General features: G+C 39.4%; 1 protein-coding gene across 1 annotated transcript in view; it reads left to right on the top strand.

Moving 5' to 3' along the window:
- The window catches only part of KCNN2 (potassium calcium-activated channel subfamily N member 2), a 168,813-nt gene extending 151,327 nt beyond the window's left edge, over positions 1 to 17,486 (top strand). The window contains exons 7-9 of the mRNA XM_068965522.1: positions 7,040 to 7,167; positions 13,364 to 13,433; positions 17,070 to 17,486. Coding sequence (XP_068821623.1) covers positions 7,040 to 7,167; positions 13,364 to 13,433; positions 17,070 to 17,357 — 486 coding nt within the window. The 3' untranslated portion in view covers positions 17,358 to 17,486. The remainder of the gene's footprint in view (positions 1 to 7,039; positions 7,168 to 13,363; positions 13,434 to 17,069) is intronic.
- The last annotated feature ends 466 nt before the right edge of the window (positions 17,487 to 17,952 follow it).

Genomic DNA, 17,952 nt, shown 5'->3' with positions numbered 1-17,952 from the left:
TTCATAATTCTCTTCCTTCAGCAAATCAGATGAAAGTTGTGTCTCTTCCTGCTTGGCAAGGCTTGGCAAAGAAAAAAAAAAAAGACTTGTGTTCTCACTAATGTTGCCCTTGGGTCTCCTTTAAGGATCTAGATCTGAGAGCTAAGTGATCTTCCTTGAGTTTTAACGACTAGGACTGATTTCCCCAAACTGATCAACTTTTCTGATGTTAGTGCTTTCCTGTTGTAAGTTCTTATATACATTTGATAAATTCCCTATCGATAGTGTTGAATTATGGAGAAGGAAATGGCAGCCCACTCCAGTATTCTCACCTGGGAAATCCCGTGGACATAGGAGCCTGGTAGACTCCAGTCCGTGGGGTCACAAAAGAGTCAGACACAACTTAGAGACTAAACCACAACAATGTTGAATTCAGAGTCATATCGTTTGTAGAAAGCTTTTTCAGTAAGAAGTACTGTTCTACTTTCAAAATTCATATTCTGTGTCATGCTTATTGGGTTTCCCTGATGGCTTAGACAGTAAAGAATCTGCCCAAAATGCAGGAGACCTGAGTTTGATCCCTGGGTTGGGAAGGTGCCCTGGAAGAGGGCATGGTAACCCACTCCAATGTTCTTGCCTGGAGAATCCCCGTGGACAGATGAGCCTGGCGGGCTACCGTCCATGGGGTCTCAAAGAGTCAGACACAACTGAGTGACTAAGTGCCCAAACACATCATGTTTATGATGCTTTAATTCTATTATCTCACTACTATTTCTTAAAAGTGAAGCTACTTTGCAATATTTCTTGTGACCAGAGTCTTTAATAGGTCTGAAAAAGACACTCAAGCAGGCTTGCTGACAGATCTTTTTTTATAGGCAAAATGTCACTAAGTACAAGAGCAAATGTTAAGATGGCATTAGAATCAAACATAAATTTCCAGTTTATGAGAGCCATTCCATTACTATACTCAATACAATATATGAAAATAATAACCTTTTTGTGGTCCTCTTTGCTTTATTTTATATAGTTATCAATGAATGTCATTTGTCATAGTTATCAGTGAATGGAATTGATTCCTTTCCATTTAGTTATTTATGGAATTTTTAAGTGGGCCCACTTATCATTTTTAATAAAGAAGGACCTAAAAGCCACACATAGTTACTAACATGACAGATTCAAAAGACAAATTCAAGGGTGCTCCTTATTGCTAGAGAAAACTACAGCCATTCCCTGAAACATTACACCAAAGTTTTCTGATGGGCAACAGGAGTAATAATGGTCACAACATTCTGAAATCTTAATATGAATCTAAAGAAAAAGCAATATGAATGTTAAAAGATAGATTACTCTTGCAGGAAAAAAATGTAACCTTCCAAGTCTTCCATTGTGTATCTTAACTATTTCCATGAAAAAGTATTCCCCATGCACAAAGTTTGAGGAATAATTTTATACAGAAATCTTATCTCTGTGGGACTACATTCACCACACAAAATGCAATGTTTGAAAGTAGGACACCCAATTCACTGGGCACTAACATTCAGAGGACTGTCCTATGTAGTTACAACCATTTACACAACACACTGTAGTTGAAAAATGTCCAGTGGCCCATGTAACCAGAATATTCTAAGAATTTCAAAAAGAAAGCATAATAGCGATAACTTATCAGTAAGCTTAGTGAGACAGGACTAGCTATTTAACAGATATTTAGCAAATCACCTTACAGAGACAGTTTGTTTACTGTGCTAAAGCTTTGGGAAATATATCATTATTACTGTACATTTAGGTCTGAACCAAGAGGAAATCTTGGCATTTGGCCCTCTGGTAACTTAAGTTTTGGAAAGAAACTTGAAAACAAGCAATTCTGAGAGCCCAGACATAATTTTTCAAGTCGCTAGATGTACCATGAAGGATAATTATACATATTAATGTCCACAGTGGGTGTTTCCAATCCTGTTAAGAATTCTCAATCAGACCCATAATAAGAACACTATTATGCAGTTATGTAATTGTGTCTGTTGCAGGTCTCTCAACAAGTGAACAGAAATTCAAGAGGATTTACTTTGTATAGCTTTTATATCATGCTTGGCTACATATCCTGGTGGGTTGAAATACAAATGCATAGAGCCCTAGCCCTGCTCCATTCACCCTGCCCCAGATACCTGGTCTAAAGAAGAACCAGGCTGGTGAGAAAGGTTGGTGCCCTACGCACATCCATCTCTGCAGGGGCAGAGAGCACACATCCTGCTAAGTTGCATAGACTTAGTGACCTTTGTTTCTCCATGGCCATCCTGGAGGTATCACCCATAGAATATGGAGCAATAGTTTACTGTAATTATCAGAATGAAAGTTAAGAAGGCTTCCTGCTTCTTAAAGCAGATTATGTTCCTTCCCCTTGAATTTTGGAAGACACTCATAAAACCCCTGAAGGAAGAAGCAAGAGGAAGAAAAAGAGAAAAAGACAGAAATATATAAGTTGAAAAAAATAGTAGTAAAAAATCAAAGGAAATCTATAAGCAAAGTAGCCTGTTATGTAATGCTCTCTGTATCTTGTAGGATTGAACAAAGCAGATATTTAGTTAAAAGTCGATCAGCTACAAGAGGTTTTGTGGTTTATAAAGTATTGTTTCACTTAAAAATATATTTTACCTTAGTACCTATGACTTTAATATGTTGCTGATTCATCAGTAATTATAAAGTAATATGTCATGTCCTTTATACCTGTAAAGTGGGTTGGAGTCATCTGGTGACTATTACTATTGGGTTGGCCAAAAAGTTCATTTGGGTTTTTCCATAACATCTTACAGAAAAACCTGAACTACTTTTTGGGTACCCCAATAATATTAGTAGTATAAATTTCTTTGTTGTTGTTGTTCAGCCACTGAGTTGTGCCTGACTCTTTGCAACCCCATGGACTGCAGCATGCCAGGCTTCCCTGTCCTTCACTGTCTCTGTCCATTGAGTTCATGATGCCATCCAACCATCTCATCCTCTGTCACCCCCTTCTTCTGCCATCAGTCTTTCCCAGAATCAGGGTCTTTTCCAGTGAGTTGGCTCTTCGTATCAGGTGGCCAAAGTATTGGAGCTTCAGCATCAATCCTTCCAATGAGTATTCAGGGTTGATTTCCTTTAGAATTGACTGGCTTGGTCTCCTTGCTGTCCAAGCGACTCTCAAGAGTCTTCTACAACACCACAAGTTTGAAAGCATTGATTGTTTGGCATTCAGCCTTCTTCATGGTCCAGCTCTCACATCCGTACATGACTACTGGGAAAACCATAGCTTTGACTATACAGACCTTTGTCAGCAAAGTGTCTCTGATTTTTAATATGCTGTCTAGGTTTGTCATAGCTTTCCTTCCAAGGAGCAGGTGTTTTGTCAAAACTCTCAACTATAACTTGCCCCTACTCCCCTCTAGTCATTCTTCTACCATCCCAAAAAACCTTTTAAAATACATTAAGGATGAGCATTGGATCATTTTTGAAAATTATATGGACTTAACCAATTTGACATTTGCTCTTTGTAGAGGAGAATCCAAACCAAAATCAGTTGCTGTATTCTGTTCCAAACACTCCTATGTTCAACTGCCATATTTTTTCTCAGTACTGCTTACCTAGTTTTCTCGCTGCCTCGCCAGTCTGTGTTCTAGGTTCTTATTCTGTGTCTTGAGCTGATAAAACCAGGAAGGGAGGATATATCAGATCCCTTGCCAGTCTTCCAGGCAGTACAGCTGCTCAGAGAGCTGAGACCTCCAGTAAAAAGCCCTTCTCCTTGCTAAGTGGGGAAGGGCCTGTCCCAACCCCAGGTAGTGCTGGTCAGTCACTTCCCTCTCCTCTTTAAAAACAAGGTCCTCCTACAAAGCTGAAGTCATCAAAACAGGAATATAGATCAATGGAACAGGATAGAAGGCCCAGAAATAAACCCACACCCCTGTGGTCAGTTAATCTATGACAAAGGAAGCGAGACTATACAATGGAGAAAAGACAGTCTCCTTCAGTAAGTGGGGCCAGGAAACTGGACAGCTCCATGTGAAATAATGAAATGATAATATTCTTTAACAAAATTTACAAACAGCTCATGTGTCTCTATATCAAAAACAAACAATCAAACCAAAAAACTGAGCAAAAGACCTAAATAGATATTTCTCCATGGAAGACATACAGATGGCCAAGATAAACATGAAAAGATGCTCGACATCACTAAGTATTAGAGAAATGCAAATGAAAACTACAATGAGGTGTCATCTCACACCAGTCAGAATGGCCATCATCAAAGAGTCTCCAAACAATAAATACTAGAGAGAGTGTGCAGAAAAGGAAACCCTCCTAGCCTGTTGATGGGAATGTAAATTGGTATAACCACTATGGAGAGCAGTATGGAAGTTCCTTTCAAAACTAAAAACAGAGCTACATACGACCCAACAATTCCACTCCTGGTTTTATATCGAGAGAAAACCATGATTCAAAAGGATATGTGCACCCAGTGTTCATTGTTTACAATAGCCAAGATGTGGAAGCAACCTCAGTGTCCAGCAACGAATGAATGGTACATATATACAATGGGATATTACTCGGCCATAAAAAAGAATGAAATAATGCCATTTGCAGCCCCATGGATGGACCTGGAGATTATCATACTAAGCGAAGTAAATCAGACAAATATATGATATTGCTTATATGCAGAATCTAAAAAAAAAATGATATAAATGAACTTCTTTACAAAACAGGAACACACAGAATGAAGTTATGGCGATCAAGGAGAAAGACTGGATGAGGAGGGATAGACTGGGAATTTAGGATTGTCATGTACACACAGCTGTGTTTCAAATAAATAACCAACCAGGGCCTACTCTATAGCATGGGAAATTCTGTTCAATATTCTTTAACAAAATAAATGGGAAAATAATTTGAAAAATAATGGACACTTGTATGGGTATAACTGAATCACTTTGCTGTATACCTGTAACTAACACATTATTGTTAATCAACTCTACTCCAAATAAAAATTAAAAGCCGGGTCCTCCAACCTGAGCAACTTACACTATATTCAATTTCTTACCTTTACAAAGGATGTCAGTGTCAGATGGAAGAGCCTTCTGAACAGACTCCTACCTCTGTGAGGAAGAGAAATATGTTTGCATTAGAGTGAAGATCCAAGCATTAACTGGAGCACCTTTTCACTTCACTGTGGGTGGTGGTAATGTCACTTAGATACACTGCAGGTGTTTGGCATCCCATGTTACAGTCATTTTTCTGTTGGTTGGAGAATGTTCCCTGTGCAGAGTCTAATGAATATCCAAAGGAAGTCACAACTAAAAACAGCCTTAAGATACCAGCCATTTTCATAAAGTGGGTTCTAGCAATACAGTTTCACTCAAAAAGAAAGCATTTCAGCACTAAGAAAAAGGATTCACCATCAGCCACCAAGACTGATACTTTCTCTGCTAAAGTGGAAAGATACATATGACTACTTGGGCCATAGTTTTGGTAAATTATAATATTCTCTCATTGTAATTCTAAGTGCTGAAAAGTACTGGCAATAATTCTCTTTAACCTTCTCATGTTAGAGAAAACTCAAGTTCTACAATGTTAGCTAACCTCCTTGACCTGACTTGGTTGGTCCAAAGTCAAGGACTTAAAATCTGTTTCTGAAGCCCAGTTCATTGTTCTGTCTTTCCCCATGACACTGCCTTTAAAAAAAAAAAAAAAAAAAAAAAAACCTTTTTATTTCCTATTGCGGTATAGCCAATTAACAATGTTAAGATAATTTCAGGTAGACTGCAAAGGGATTCAACCATACATTGTATGTGTATCCATGTACTCGTATCCATTCTCCCACAAACTCCCCTCCAATTCAGGCTGTCACGTGACATTGAGCAGAGTTCCCTGTGCTATAGAGTTGGCCCTTATTGGTTACCCACTTTAAATATCTAGTGTGTGCATGTCCATCCCAAGCTCCCTAACTATTCATTCCCCCGATCTTTTCCCCTGACAACCATAAATGTGTTCTCTAAGTTTCTGAGTCTGTTTTATAAATAAGTTCATTTGTATCCTGTGTTTTTAGTTCATGTATAAGGGATGCCATATGACGCTTCTGCTTCTCTGATTTATTTCACTCAGAATGACAATCTCTAGGCCCACCCATGGTGCTGCAAATGATATTATTTCATCTTTAAAAAGTTGTCTTCCTCCACCCAGTCCTCCTTTAGCCTGCAGTTCTCCTTGTGAGACAGCCTTTATCTACCATTCAAAAGAATTAAATGGATTGACCTCCGAATAAATAGCTTATAACAAGCACAATTGAAAGGTCTGGGTCATCAGTTCTTGTCTTAGGAACAAGAAAGAGGACTTGCAGGGATTTTTAAAGATGAATCAAGAAAGCAAGTGATTGGAGTCTCACTAGGAAGTATTCACACTTTCCATCAGCTGCAATAGGCTTTGGCAGTGTCACTGAAATCCTTTAGGTTTGTCCTGTCCATGTGAAACACAGTGTATTTAAATTACCAACAAAATCTTGACAACATAGACTGTCTGTCAGTTGATTAAAGTGTGCTAACAAGCATGCCATTTGCCGAGTCACGCTGGGAAGCTGGATGACTGGGTCTCCTTGTACATTCAGCAGTGGGAACATGCCCTTCCTGTAGAGCACAGCCAGAAATGCTGAACAAGCTGCAAAGGACAAGGTTAACCTTGGCCTTCTGGCATCTTGCCTTTCTCCAGGGAAATGAAGAACATGGACAGAACAATTGCAGTACAAGGTGAAGAAAACAGTAGCTTCTTCTTCTTCTTCTTTTTTTTTTTTTTCTTTAAGTGGTGAATGAAAGGTTCCTCAAGGAGGAGGTTAGCCCAAAAGAGAGATCAGTAGCCCCTCATATTTCAAGGTAAGTGTTCCCAGACAGATATAGGTACTTTTCAAAAGGCACAGATTCAAGAAAACAATTTTGAGTTACTAAGCAGAGCTAGAGCTTACCATGATCATCAGGCTGAAGAGCAGACCCCCAACCAAGTTGCAAAGGATTCTGCTCTGGAACTTATCACCAGCTGTGTTTGTTTGTTTTCCTAACAGGTGAAAAATGCAGCTGCCAATGTACTCAGGGAAACATGGCTAATTTACAAAAATACAAAGCTAGTGAAAAAGATAGATCATGCAAAAGTCAGAAAACATCAACGGAAATTCTTGCAAGCTATTCATCAGTAAGTATCATCCTTCACTTTCATTCTACATTGGTGTCTCTGGTTTTTAATTCTTGCACCTACTTATTCTTCTTTCATAAGAGAGGGAAAAAGAGAATATTAGCATGTTTGTTCCCAGAAGATATTATTTGGCATTTTAATAATTCCATAAATTTTCTTAGAATTTCATTTGTCAGTTCATTTTATGATGAAAAATCATTTATTTTTGGGAGTATAGCCACATAATATATTAATTAAAGTGTCTATTCAGGTTCTTTTTTTTTAATTAGAAGGAATAATTTCAGTTAAAATCTTATTTTTACATTTATTTATTCGTATAGTTTGCTCTAAGATGTTTAGTTTGTATCTAGTACAAAACCTTGAAAGAAATTTAACATTTTATGATCTACTTGGATTTTTTTAACATACTGCCAAACATCTTTATATGAAGGTAGTACATGCAATTGACTTAATACTTGAATTTTTAAATTAGTTTTTAATCAGGATTTGGGGGATTTTCTATATTGTACGTGTTCATTATTGATTTTAGAGTTCCTATAGGCCTTGCACTCTTCTGTCATTATTCAGACTTTATCCAAGCCACTGTTACTCAATTTGTTTAAGTCATTCATACCATTTTATTGTTATACCATCATAGGCTTTAAAGTACACATCTCTATCTAGTAAGTTTCCATGATAATTTGAAAGCACCAGGTCTTTCTCCCCCCCAGGCTGGCAGCATCGTTACCGTAAGTACTTTATGTGGGTGTCAGCTGTGATGTCATGCAGCCTTGCTCTTAATGCCATTTCCATATGGAGAAGGGCAGATGCATCACATTGGTGGGTCAGGAAACTGGTTTTTCTCATGCAGCCTACCAGGGTAATCATGGAAAGGTAGGTAAATACTAGGTATCCAGATGAGAGAGTGAGATGTATTTTCTCAGAGCTAATTAGCGCAGAGACAGGAAGTTCTGAGGTTTAAGTTTTCATTTTACTTATTTAGATAATTCATATGTATATTACACTTACATTCCACTGCCCTTTTTAAAGAGGTAACACTGAAAATGTGGAATGTGTCTATGTCTGTAGACATACATGTGTTTCTACAGAAATTGCTCCCTTCCCTAATGAAAATAAAATCCAAGAACCCGAATTCTAAAATAGGAGCTTCTGCACATGCAGCGGAGTAGCTGGTCTTCACTGCCGCCTTAGCAACCCACGCGGGTCCTTTCCCTCACTGCCACCAGCTCCAGAGTGACGTTACTTCTGCTTCAGTTCAGTGACTTGACAGGACACACACAACTATGCATTTCCCACATTACAAAAGAAAGAATGTTAAGATAGTACTCTTTCCAAGTCTGGGGAAGAGGAAAAGTGAAAGAGAGGAACATTGTATGAGACCCAGCTCACACGCAGGAGCTTGCTTCCTAGAGTCATAGCTACCTTTAATGCTAGGTACTACACCTGAAACTCTTACCTGCACATTTTGATTTATTGAGGCTTAGACTTAAGAGAGTGGTCCCCTGAGCGATGCTAAGCTTTCACCTCCCCCTCAAGAGTCACCTGATAAACTTTCCTGGTAGAGTGAGTGATCCTTCCTACATGCCTCTCCAAACCATACAACACAGTAACCTCAGCATTCATACAAGAGGTACACATGGTGTACTGCAGAGATTTCTTTCTTTGTACCTGATTGTTTCGATACTAACCTATTTTGTTTGGATCTAGTAAAAATAAAACTTACCTTTGTGTTTGTGAGAAGATGTAGTGTCCTGGGATGAAAGGTGACATGGAATTGAGCCAGCGGGTCAGTGTCTGGGTTCAGCAATCACACATCCCATTTCCTCTCGGATTGTATTAGTGCCCCTGCCTGCTAGTGTGCCGTGTCTCCAGTATATAATGAAATGTGACACTTGCCTTTGATGACATTGATAAACTTTCATAGAACCAAAACAAATAAACGCTTTGACAACTTTCCTCATAAGTCTGTAGCCATATATAAATGGTGGTTATTTATATATTTATAAAAGTTTGGCATAGACCTCTGAAGCTCAGAATACATTCACACTCAAAACGTTGGGGGACAACTTAGGGATATCCATTGTAAAATTTTTTTCAACGTTGCTGTAGGTTTGAAAATTTCTATAATAAAAAGGCAAAAAAATATTTGGGGAAACTAAGTATAAAAGCTGTTCCTAAGCAATTGGTGTATTGCAACAAGACGTACTGACCTGATGTGAAGGGTTTCATGGTGTAGGTGTCATGTGTCTTTCAGCATGCTGCCTTTGGGCAGAGGAAGCCACACGTGATTCTTCTGCCTCTTTCAGACATTTCTCATTGTTTCTTCTGTAGCTGTGTGTACTTCTAAAGCAAATGAGCTTCAAGCAACTCAAAGATAAATTGTTTTGTAAATTAGCCTTGGAACTATGGGGTTTCCTTTGAGGTGGGAGGGTCCTTACAACTTTGTGAAAAGTAGATGGGCTGGGTGGGGCTAGATTATTCTAATTATGCATAATTACCTTTCATTTGAACTTAGTGAGTGAAGTCATAAAGGAAAGCACATAGGGCTCGATTCCTACGGGCATGGCCTTTACTGCCTTCCTTGCCCAGCCTTGTCTATCAGCAGTGGGGGATATCGGACCTTGCCAGTTGAGGAAAAATGTACACATTCATTTACTAGAGCCCTCCTGGCCTCTGCTCTCCTCTGATTTGTCCTGAGAGCTTTGCAGTAGCTCTATCCCCTCTACCAGCCTCCTCTGTCTCAGCTCTCCTTCTCTTTCCCAAGCCTCATGGCCTCTCTCCTGGACGCAGGACTTTCTAGTCTCCGATGGATGCCTAACTCTGCAGGCCTGTGTCCTCTTTTTAGGACCCCATCTGTCTTTGGGGATCGTCACTTAGTGCCATGAAGCATTCTGTTTCTGTAACTTTTACCACTTTCTCTGGTATCAACTTTACAGCTTCTTATTCTTACGTCTCAGCTAGAGACTCATCAATTAACATGCACTTGTCACAAAGCCAAAAAATTCAATAATTTCCATAACAGAGAGTGTTAGATTACCCACCTTTCAGAAAGCCAGGCTTCCCAATAGCCCTGACTTGGAAAAGATGTATCCCCTCCAAAAGAAGTGTAATCCTGTTGTCTAGAGTAGTATCCATTTAACTATATCCTATTCACACTAGGCAAAAACGTCTCCTATTTTACTGGAATGTCACATTTCAAAGAGGCCAAGATGACTTGATCCAAGTTCTTCCTTCCGAACTCTAGTTCTGGAGGAAGCTTTGTGCTTTCAGGTCGGGGAGTACAGTAGCAATGCCGAAGGGTGATGATGTAATGGAATAGTGTTTCTCTCTGATCAATATGCCCAAATCCTGCAGAATCTTAACAGGACCTTCCAGCTAGCGAATCGAGCCCCCTGTGCACTGAACACCACTCTGTGTTGTTTTGTTCCAGAATATTTTACAGTTTCTTTTCTTTTGTTTTGTCTTTTTATTTCAACAAAATGAAACATAGAGCGCGGAAGTAAGTTGTGTGAGCCGCTCCTTTCAGCATTTGCAGAATTTCCTGCCGGCTGCATGCATCCAAGCGGACCCTCTATTGTGAATTTTAGTAGTCTGATTGCTGCTGTGGAAATGTGTTCCAAAATCATGATATTTTCCTGTGATAAGTGAAGTTCACAAGGAAGAAATCAGCATATGTTTCTTATTCTTCTTTTTGGGTGGGGGGAGAAATAAAATACACACCTGCATGTTACCTTTTATTCTGGCAGCTGCAGCTTACATAGGCTTTTTGTGCCAATTCTACTTTTCAGGCAGTCTAAGTGGCAACACGGCAAGATGATTTAAGTTCAAGGCTACTCTACATCAGCTTTCCAGATTAGCAGAAAATAAAATGGGCAAAATTCTACTGTCAGAGGCATAATAGAATTAGCCAAGAGAAGTATGTTGTGTGGAAGGGGAAGCACCCACCTCAGCCAGGGGCCCAGCACCGGCCCTGCTAGCTGGCTTGCAGAGCTCAGAACTGTGCTGTCCTGACCCGATGCTGGAGACTTCCCATCTGGTGGTCTCAAACTTCAAGTCATTCATGTGCCGACTCAGCTATGACTTCCCTAAATTTGAAAAGAAAGCTTGATATAAATCCCTGTCATAAATGGATTTAAAAATATGTCACTCCCAGCAAGGAGAGAGAAGTAACGGTAAATTGGTTGACAACTAAGCCACTGGTATTGAACTCAAGCCACAAGCTGTTGCCTGCAGAGAGAGCTCTGAGCTGAGATTCTGCTCCCTCTTTGGAAAAAAAGGGGGGGAGGGGAGAAGAGCAGGTGTTAGGAGATAAAAACAGGATAGGACTAGCCCAGGAGGTTTTTCTTATAATAATTCAAGAACTGGAAGAGAATTAAAGGGAATAACTCTCTCTCCATCTGGTTTAGTGTTCTTTAATGTCTTGCTTGAGTATCACTTAGTCATGTAGAACACCTCCATTGGTATAAATCCAGCCCTTTAGAAAGAAAATCCCAATCTAACACTCTTCTTTTCAGACACAAAGAAACTGAATGTCAGGTTAGGGCCAAGGAGCATAAAGTCTGTGTCTGACACTGTTAATTTTCTCTAATAGATTTCTCTAGAATGACCCACACCTGTTTGAAGTTGGTTTCCTTGTGTTTGGGTTTTTGGGGTTTTTTTTTTGTTTTTGTTTTTTTACTCTTTTTAAAAGGCACACATCGAAAACTGCAACCCTTTTAAGTACTTAGAGAAACATTTCTCAACAACATATTAGATTTAAATATGTGTTTGTAGATTTCTTTTAGACTAAAACATATTCCATTACTATAATAGCATAAAAAGGAGCCAGTTAAATTAGTTCCAAGTCTTCTAATAAAGAAACACATAATCACAATCACAAGATCTGACCTTAACCTGTTTGAGACTGGTAAAGATCGTGTCAGAAGCAGGTGTCACTTAAATGCTCACTGGCAGGAGGAGCTGTCTTTTCACTATAGACAGATTTGGTGGCATATTGAAGATCCATATTTCAGAACAAAATCACTGAGCATCGTGAACATGTGTTACAGAAATCTCCCTGGCAGTAAAATCTTGCCCTGTGAATTTTTGTATCCCTTCTAGCCAATTACCTTTCATTTAAATTGGGAAGTAATCAAGAATATATGCTCCAGCATTAACACTATACTTTGTAAAATGACTTGTCACCAGAGTAATAAGGTTAGCATGGGTTTTCACAAAGTAGGTCAGAGACCTGCTTCTCTTGGAGCATGGCTTTGAATTGTTGACTTAGCAATAGACTGCTTTTCTCTGGTTGGAAAATCTTAATTTCTTGCTAGGTAATGAGCACTGAATAAATATATGTTGAAATATTATTGTCACTAAGTTACAGCATAGTAAGTACTCATTCAGAATTAAAAAAAAAAAAGGTTTTATGACTGTCAATCAGACATACTCAATGTTATTTAAAAGTTTCTAAAAGTAACTTTACGAGTAGAAGAGATACCATCTGTCAGACACTCCAATTGTCCTGTGACTTTTATCTACAATAAAAAAAAATGAAGGGAAATTCTCCCAAGGAAATGGTCTGGCTTCCCTTCAAATTCAATGGCAGTGTAAAAGTCAAGTGAAATAAATGCAATCAATGAAGAATAAGAGAATTATGTGTTTTGAGTTATCTTGCTGCTGGTTGAATAAAAGTTTTCTTGTTGCTAATAAGAATCTCACTTATCACTGTGTTTCATCAGGTTCAAATACCTAATCCAATCCATTTCAGACTAAACAGGGCTAACACCTGTATCTAGTCACGTAGACATAGGAAGGTGCTCATGTGCCAACACTGATAAAATCCCTGTTGCTTTGCATATTTCTTCCTATGTCTATTTGTCACGATACTGGGGCTTTAAGGAATGTTTTGGCTTTTCTCATATGGTTAAATCCTTATGAGCCTTTCTCAATTCAACTTTGACTCCCTGGTAAATAGTTGTCCTAAGGACACCTTATCTCTCTCTCTCCCTTCCTTTTTTGCGGTGTTGGGGAAGCATGCTTCTCATTGTACCAGATACATAACCAATTGGGACTTTACCCCCAAATATTCAAGGCATTATTCATGCAGTTATTTGCTCTTGTCAATTTTGTGCATGCTCTTTGGAAGGCTTATGATAGTCGCAGAAAAGAAAAAAAAAAAAAAACCTTTCTGACTTCAGATTCTGTCTTTTAGATTGAGAAGTGTAAAAATGGAACAGAGGAAGCTGAATGACCAGGCGAACACCTTGGTGGACCTGGCGAAGGTGAGCTTGGGGTCTCAGCCCCTGTGTTCGCACCTGTTGGAGCTAACCCCTGCACACAGTACCACTTCAGGAGGTGGCCACTCCAAAGACATTTAACCAGTCAAACCGGCAGACCGTACCGATGTGACGGCCCGGCTTAGAAGAATCCTTCTAAGACTCCTGCTTAGTGTGCACTTTCCCTCTACACATGTTCAACCCCATTCTAAAAGCTTCACTGCTTACAGGGACTTGAAGTTCAGTTAGAAATATAACTGAGCTATGAGACAATACCTTTAGGATGCTTATATGTAGCTTAGTCTCATCCCTATGAGAGCAGAGGCAGATCTTGGGTTTTACTATGAAGTTCAAGGCTAAATGGGGCTTCCCTTCTGGCTCAGCTGGTAAAGAATCCACCTGCAGTGCGAGAGACCTGAGTTCAGTCCCCGGTTGGGATGATCCCCTGGAGAAGGGAAAGGTTACCCACTCCAGTATTCTGGCCTGGAGAATTCCACGGACTCTGTAGTCCATGGGGTTGCAAAGAGTCGGACATGACTGAGCGACTTTCACTTTCAAGGCTAAATAGAACTCATTAATAAATCTTTTTTTTTACCTATTTTAAGCAACAGGTGTTCTGTCCTGCTCTGTTGATCTCTATTTCTTCACACTACTTTTGTAAAGTACATTAATAGTCCCCAATTCTTATATCACATTTAGATGTTTTATCTGCTTTATTTTGGCTGTTCCTCTCAGGTGAACTGTACTTCAAAATTTGAATATTTTTCAACAATGACAACATTACTTTCAATGTTCTAAATTTTAAAGGAGGCATTAGAACAGCATTTATGTATGTGTTGAGGCTGTTAACATAAATGCTTTGAAAGAGGCAGTTCTCAGTCAGACCTGTGTTCTGCTGTTTGTTTGCCGTAACAACTATGTCCTTTACAAGGCCCCCATTAATATTCTTCAAAAATTATATCTATCTGTCCTAGAGTCATTAATTAAATTCATTTTAGTGTTTATCAGTTCAGTTCAGTTCATTCTCTCAGTTGTGTCTGACTCTTTGCAACCCCATGAACCACAGCACACCAGGCCTCCCTGTCCATCAGTAATACATACTGTATAAATATGTTGGAGTGGAATATTTGATATCTTATAAACAGAAGTGAAGTGTTTAGTGACTTAGCCCTAGGAGTAAGATTTACATCTATTCATGGCAAATAGATGGAAAACAGTGTCAGACTTTATTTTGGGGGGCTCCAAAATCACTGCAGATGGTGACTGAAGCCATGAAATTAAAAGACGCTTACTCCTTGACAGGGAAGTTATGACCAACCTAGACAGCATATTCAAAAGCAGAGACATTACTTTGCCAACAAGGGTCCATCCAGTCAAGGCTATGGTTTTTCCAGTAGTCATGTATGGATGTGAGAGTTGGACTATAAAGAAAGCTGAGCCACCAAAGAATTGATGCTTTTGAACTGTGGTGTTGGAGAAGACTCTTGAGAGTCCCTTGGACTGCAAGGAGATCCAACCAGTCCATCCTAAAGGAGATCAGTCCTGGGTGTTCACTAGAAGGACTGAAGCTAAAGCTGAAACTCCATTACTTTGGCCACCTCATGCACTGACTCATTTGAAAAGTTAAAAACTGACTCCTAGCATCTTTCCTGATGCTGGGAAAGATTGAAGGCAGGAGGAGAAGGGGATAACAGAGGATGAGATGATTGGATGGCATCACCGACTCAGTGGGGTAAACTCCGGGAGTTGGTGATGGACAGGGAGGGAGGCCCGGCGTGCTGCAGTCTATGGCATCACAAAGAGTCAGACACGATTGAGCGACTGAGCTGAAGTGAAATCCTAGGAGATCATGTATCATTCATTTAAGCTGGGCAGCACATATATATGAGGCCTGAAGATGTGCTCAACTAATGTTTACACCCGTGGTTCTCACTGGGACACATTGTGAACAAAGAAGGAGCAGGTTCTTATTATCACTCTTAGAATGAATGATAAAAGAAATTGGGTATTTTTATGAAAAAATAAAATATGTCATTTGAAAATATATATAATATATTTTACTATAATATATACTATTATACATAATAAATATACTCTTGAAGTAAAATTCTATATCTGTAAGGCAAGATGCTGTGTCTTTCAGTTAGTTCTTTAGTGCCGTGCTTATTATTATTGCAGGACTCTCCATGACATAAAGAGTTTAGTATTTGCTGAATGAATAGTCTCATATAGTCTCAAGACTGTATAGTAAACATAGACTTAATGAACTGTCTTCCTGGCCAAACCCAGGAAGGTTTGCCTATGTTCTGAACAGTAGCTTCCTTATTCAGTAAGTTCATTTATCATCACTAAGAGGTTGATAAACAGGATAAGAACATATATTATAGAGGGAAACATGATAGGAGAGCAGGCTTAGCCATAAAGGTCTGAGGCTTGGGAAAGCCTGCAGTGGGCTAAGGTTAATGTCGCCAGCTTTCCTTTCCTGATCACCCTCTTCCCTCTCTGGTTCTGAGCTGCTCAGCACTGAAGTCTCTTTCCCTGTCTCTTGTCTCCCTATTTCCAGCACTATAACTGGGAGTCGGTTATGAATACCCTCTGATCAGGACAACCAGTTGCAAAATTCACTAGGACACCAAAAACGTTTTCATATTTCAAACAACTTAGCTCTAATTAAGCCATAGCTAACAAGGTGGATTGGTAACTTCAGTATCTCCTCTAACATTTATTCTCTCGCTGCTGCTGCTGCTAAGTCGCTTCAGTCGTGTCTGACTCTGTGCGACCCCATAGACGGCAGCCCACCAGGCTCCCCCGTCCCTGGGATTCTCCAGGCAAGAACACTGGAGTGAGTTGCCATTTCCTTCTCCAATGCATGAAAGTGAAAAGTGAAAGTGAAGTCGCTCAGTCGAGTCTGACTCCTAGCGACCCCATGGACTGCAGCCTACCAGGCTCCTCCGTCCATGGGATTTGCCAGGCAAGAGTACTGGAGTGGGGTGCCATTGCCTTCTCTTGCTAGTTATCTGTAAAAACTCTATTTGACCCAAAGGAGAGCCTATTATTTGGAACATAAGGCAGCAAAAAGATATTTAGGCATTTTTTAATTGCTTTAAGTTACTAAATTACTTGATCAAATCAGTTTGTCCTAAACTTCATTCATATTCCAGTCAAAATGTCTGCTATATCCCAATACCATCTGCACTATTATGTATTGTTCTTTAAAATCGGCTTGTTTTTAACAATCAGCCTTGCCCTAATTAGTATTACATGGTACAAAATGTATTTGACATGCTAACTTTTCTAACAGCCCTTAAAGTATATACATAAATATAAAATCAAAACATGTTTGTCTCTCCACACACCACTTAAAATCCTTGGACATACCACCAGCAATACCTGAGCACCATTTTCTGCAACTGGATCAAATTAATTCCTAAGATCTTACTCTTCTAAGTCCTGGCATTGAACAGACACATCAAATTTGTTTGGCCAGGTCACATGTTCAGTTAGCTGACACCCCTGTTGCACTGCAAGTTGCCAAAAGGAGACCAGCCCTCAAGCTCTGATAGCTGGCTAGTATGCTTCCAGGGCAAATGTAATTAAACCTTCATTCTTTGTCTCTCTGTTCTTCTCAATCTTATTTTCTAGACCCAGAACATCATGTATGACATGATTTCCGACTTAAATGAAAGAAGTGAAGACTTTGAGAAGAGGATCGTTACCCTGGAAACGAAGTTAGAGACTTTGATTGGTAGCATCCATGCCCTGCCTGGGCTCATAAGCCAAACCATCAGGCAGCAGCAGAGAGACTTCCTCGAGGCTCAGATGGAGAACTATGACAAGCACGTCCCCTACGATGCTGAGCGGTCCCGGTCCTCATCCAGGAGGCGGCGGTCCTCCTCTACAGCGCCACCAACTTCATCAGAGAGTAGCTAGAAGAGAATCAGTTAACCACAAAATAAGACTTTTTGCCATCATATGGTCAATATTTTAGCTTTTATTGTAAAGCCCCTATGGTTCTAATCAGCGTTATCCGGGTTCTGATGTCAGAATCCTGGGAACCTGAACACTAAGTTTTAGGCCAAAATGAGTGAAAACTCTTTTTTTTTTTTTCTTTCAGATGCACAAGGAATGCACCTATTATTGCTATATAGATTGTTCCTCCTGTAATTTCACTAACTTTTTATTCATGCACTTCAAACAGACTTTACTACTACATTATATGATATATAATAAAAAAAAGTTAATTTCTGCACACATTTGGTCACTCGACATTTCTAAAGGCTTACTTTTCACATTATTTTCAAGGTAAAATGATTATCATCTAATGCACTTTGATCATTTTTATTTCCGAAAGTTTGGCCAGGCAGAAGTCTTTCAATTACTCCATACCTCTTCACTAAGATTTTCTCTCATTATGAAATATTATAGTCAAAACTATTTGACCCAGCCAGCTTACCATTCTTTGAGTTCACATGTCATTTCTATTTAATTTTGTTTCCAAATTATGTGGAAAGTGAGACTGTTACAT

Source organism: Capricornis sumatraensis, chromosome 2 (assembly GCF_032405125.1).
Source record: "Capricornis sumatraensis isolate serow.1 chromosome 2, serow.2, whole genome shotgun sequence".
Lineage (NCBI taxonomy): Eukaryota > Metazoa > Chordata > Mammalia > Artiodactyla > Bovidae > Capricornis > Capricornis sumatraensis.
The sequence above is the reverse complement of the archived record's forward strand: the minus strand, read 5'-3'. Positions and strand labels throughout refer to the sequence as shown.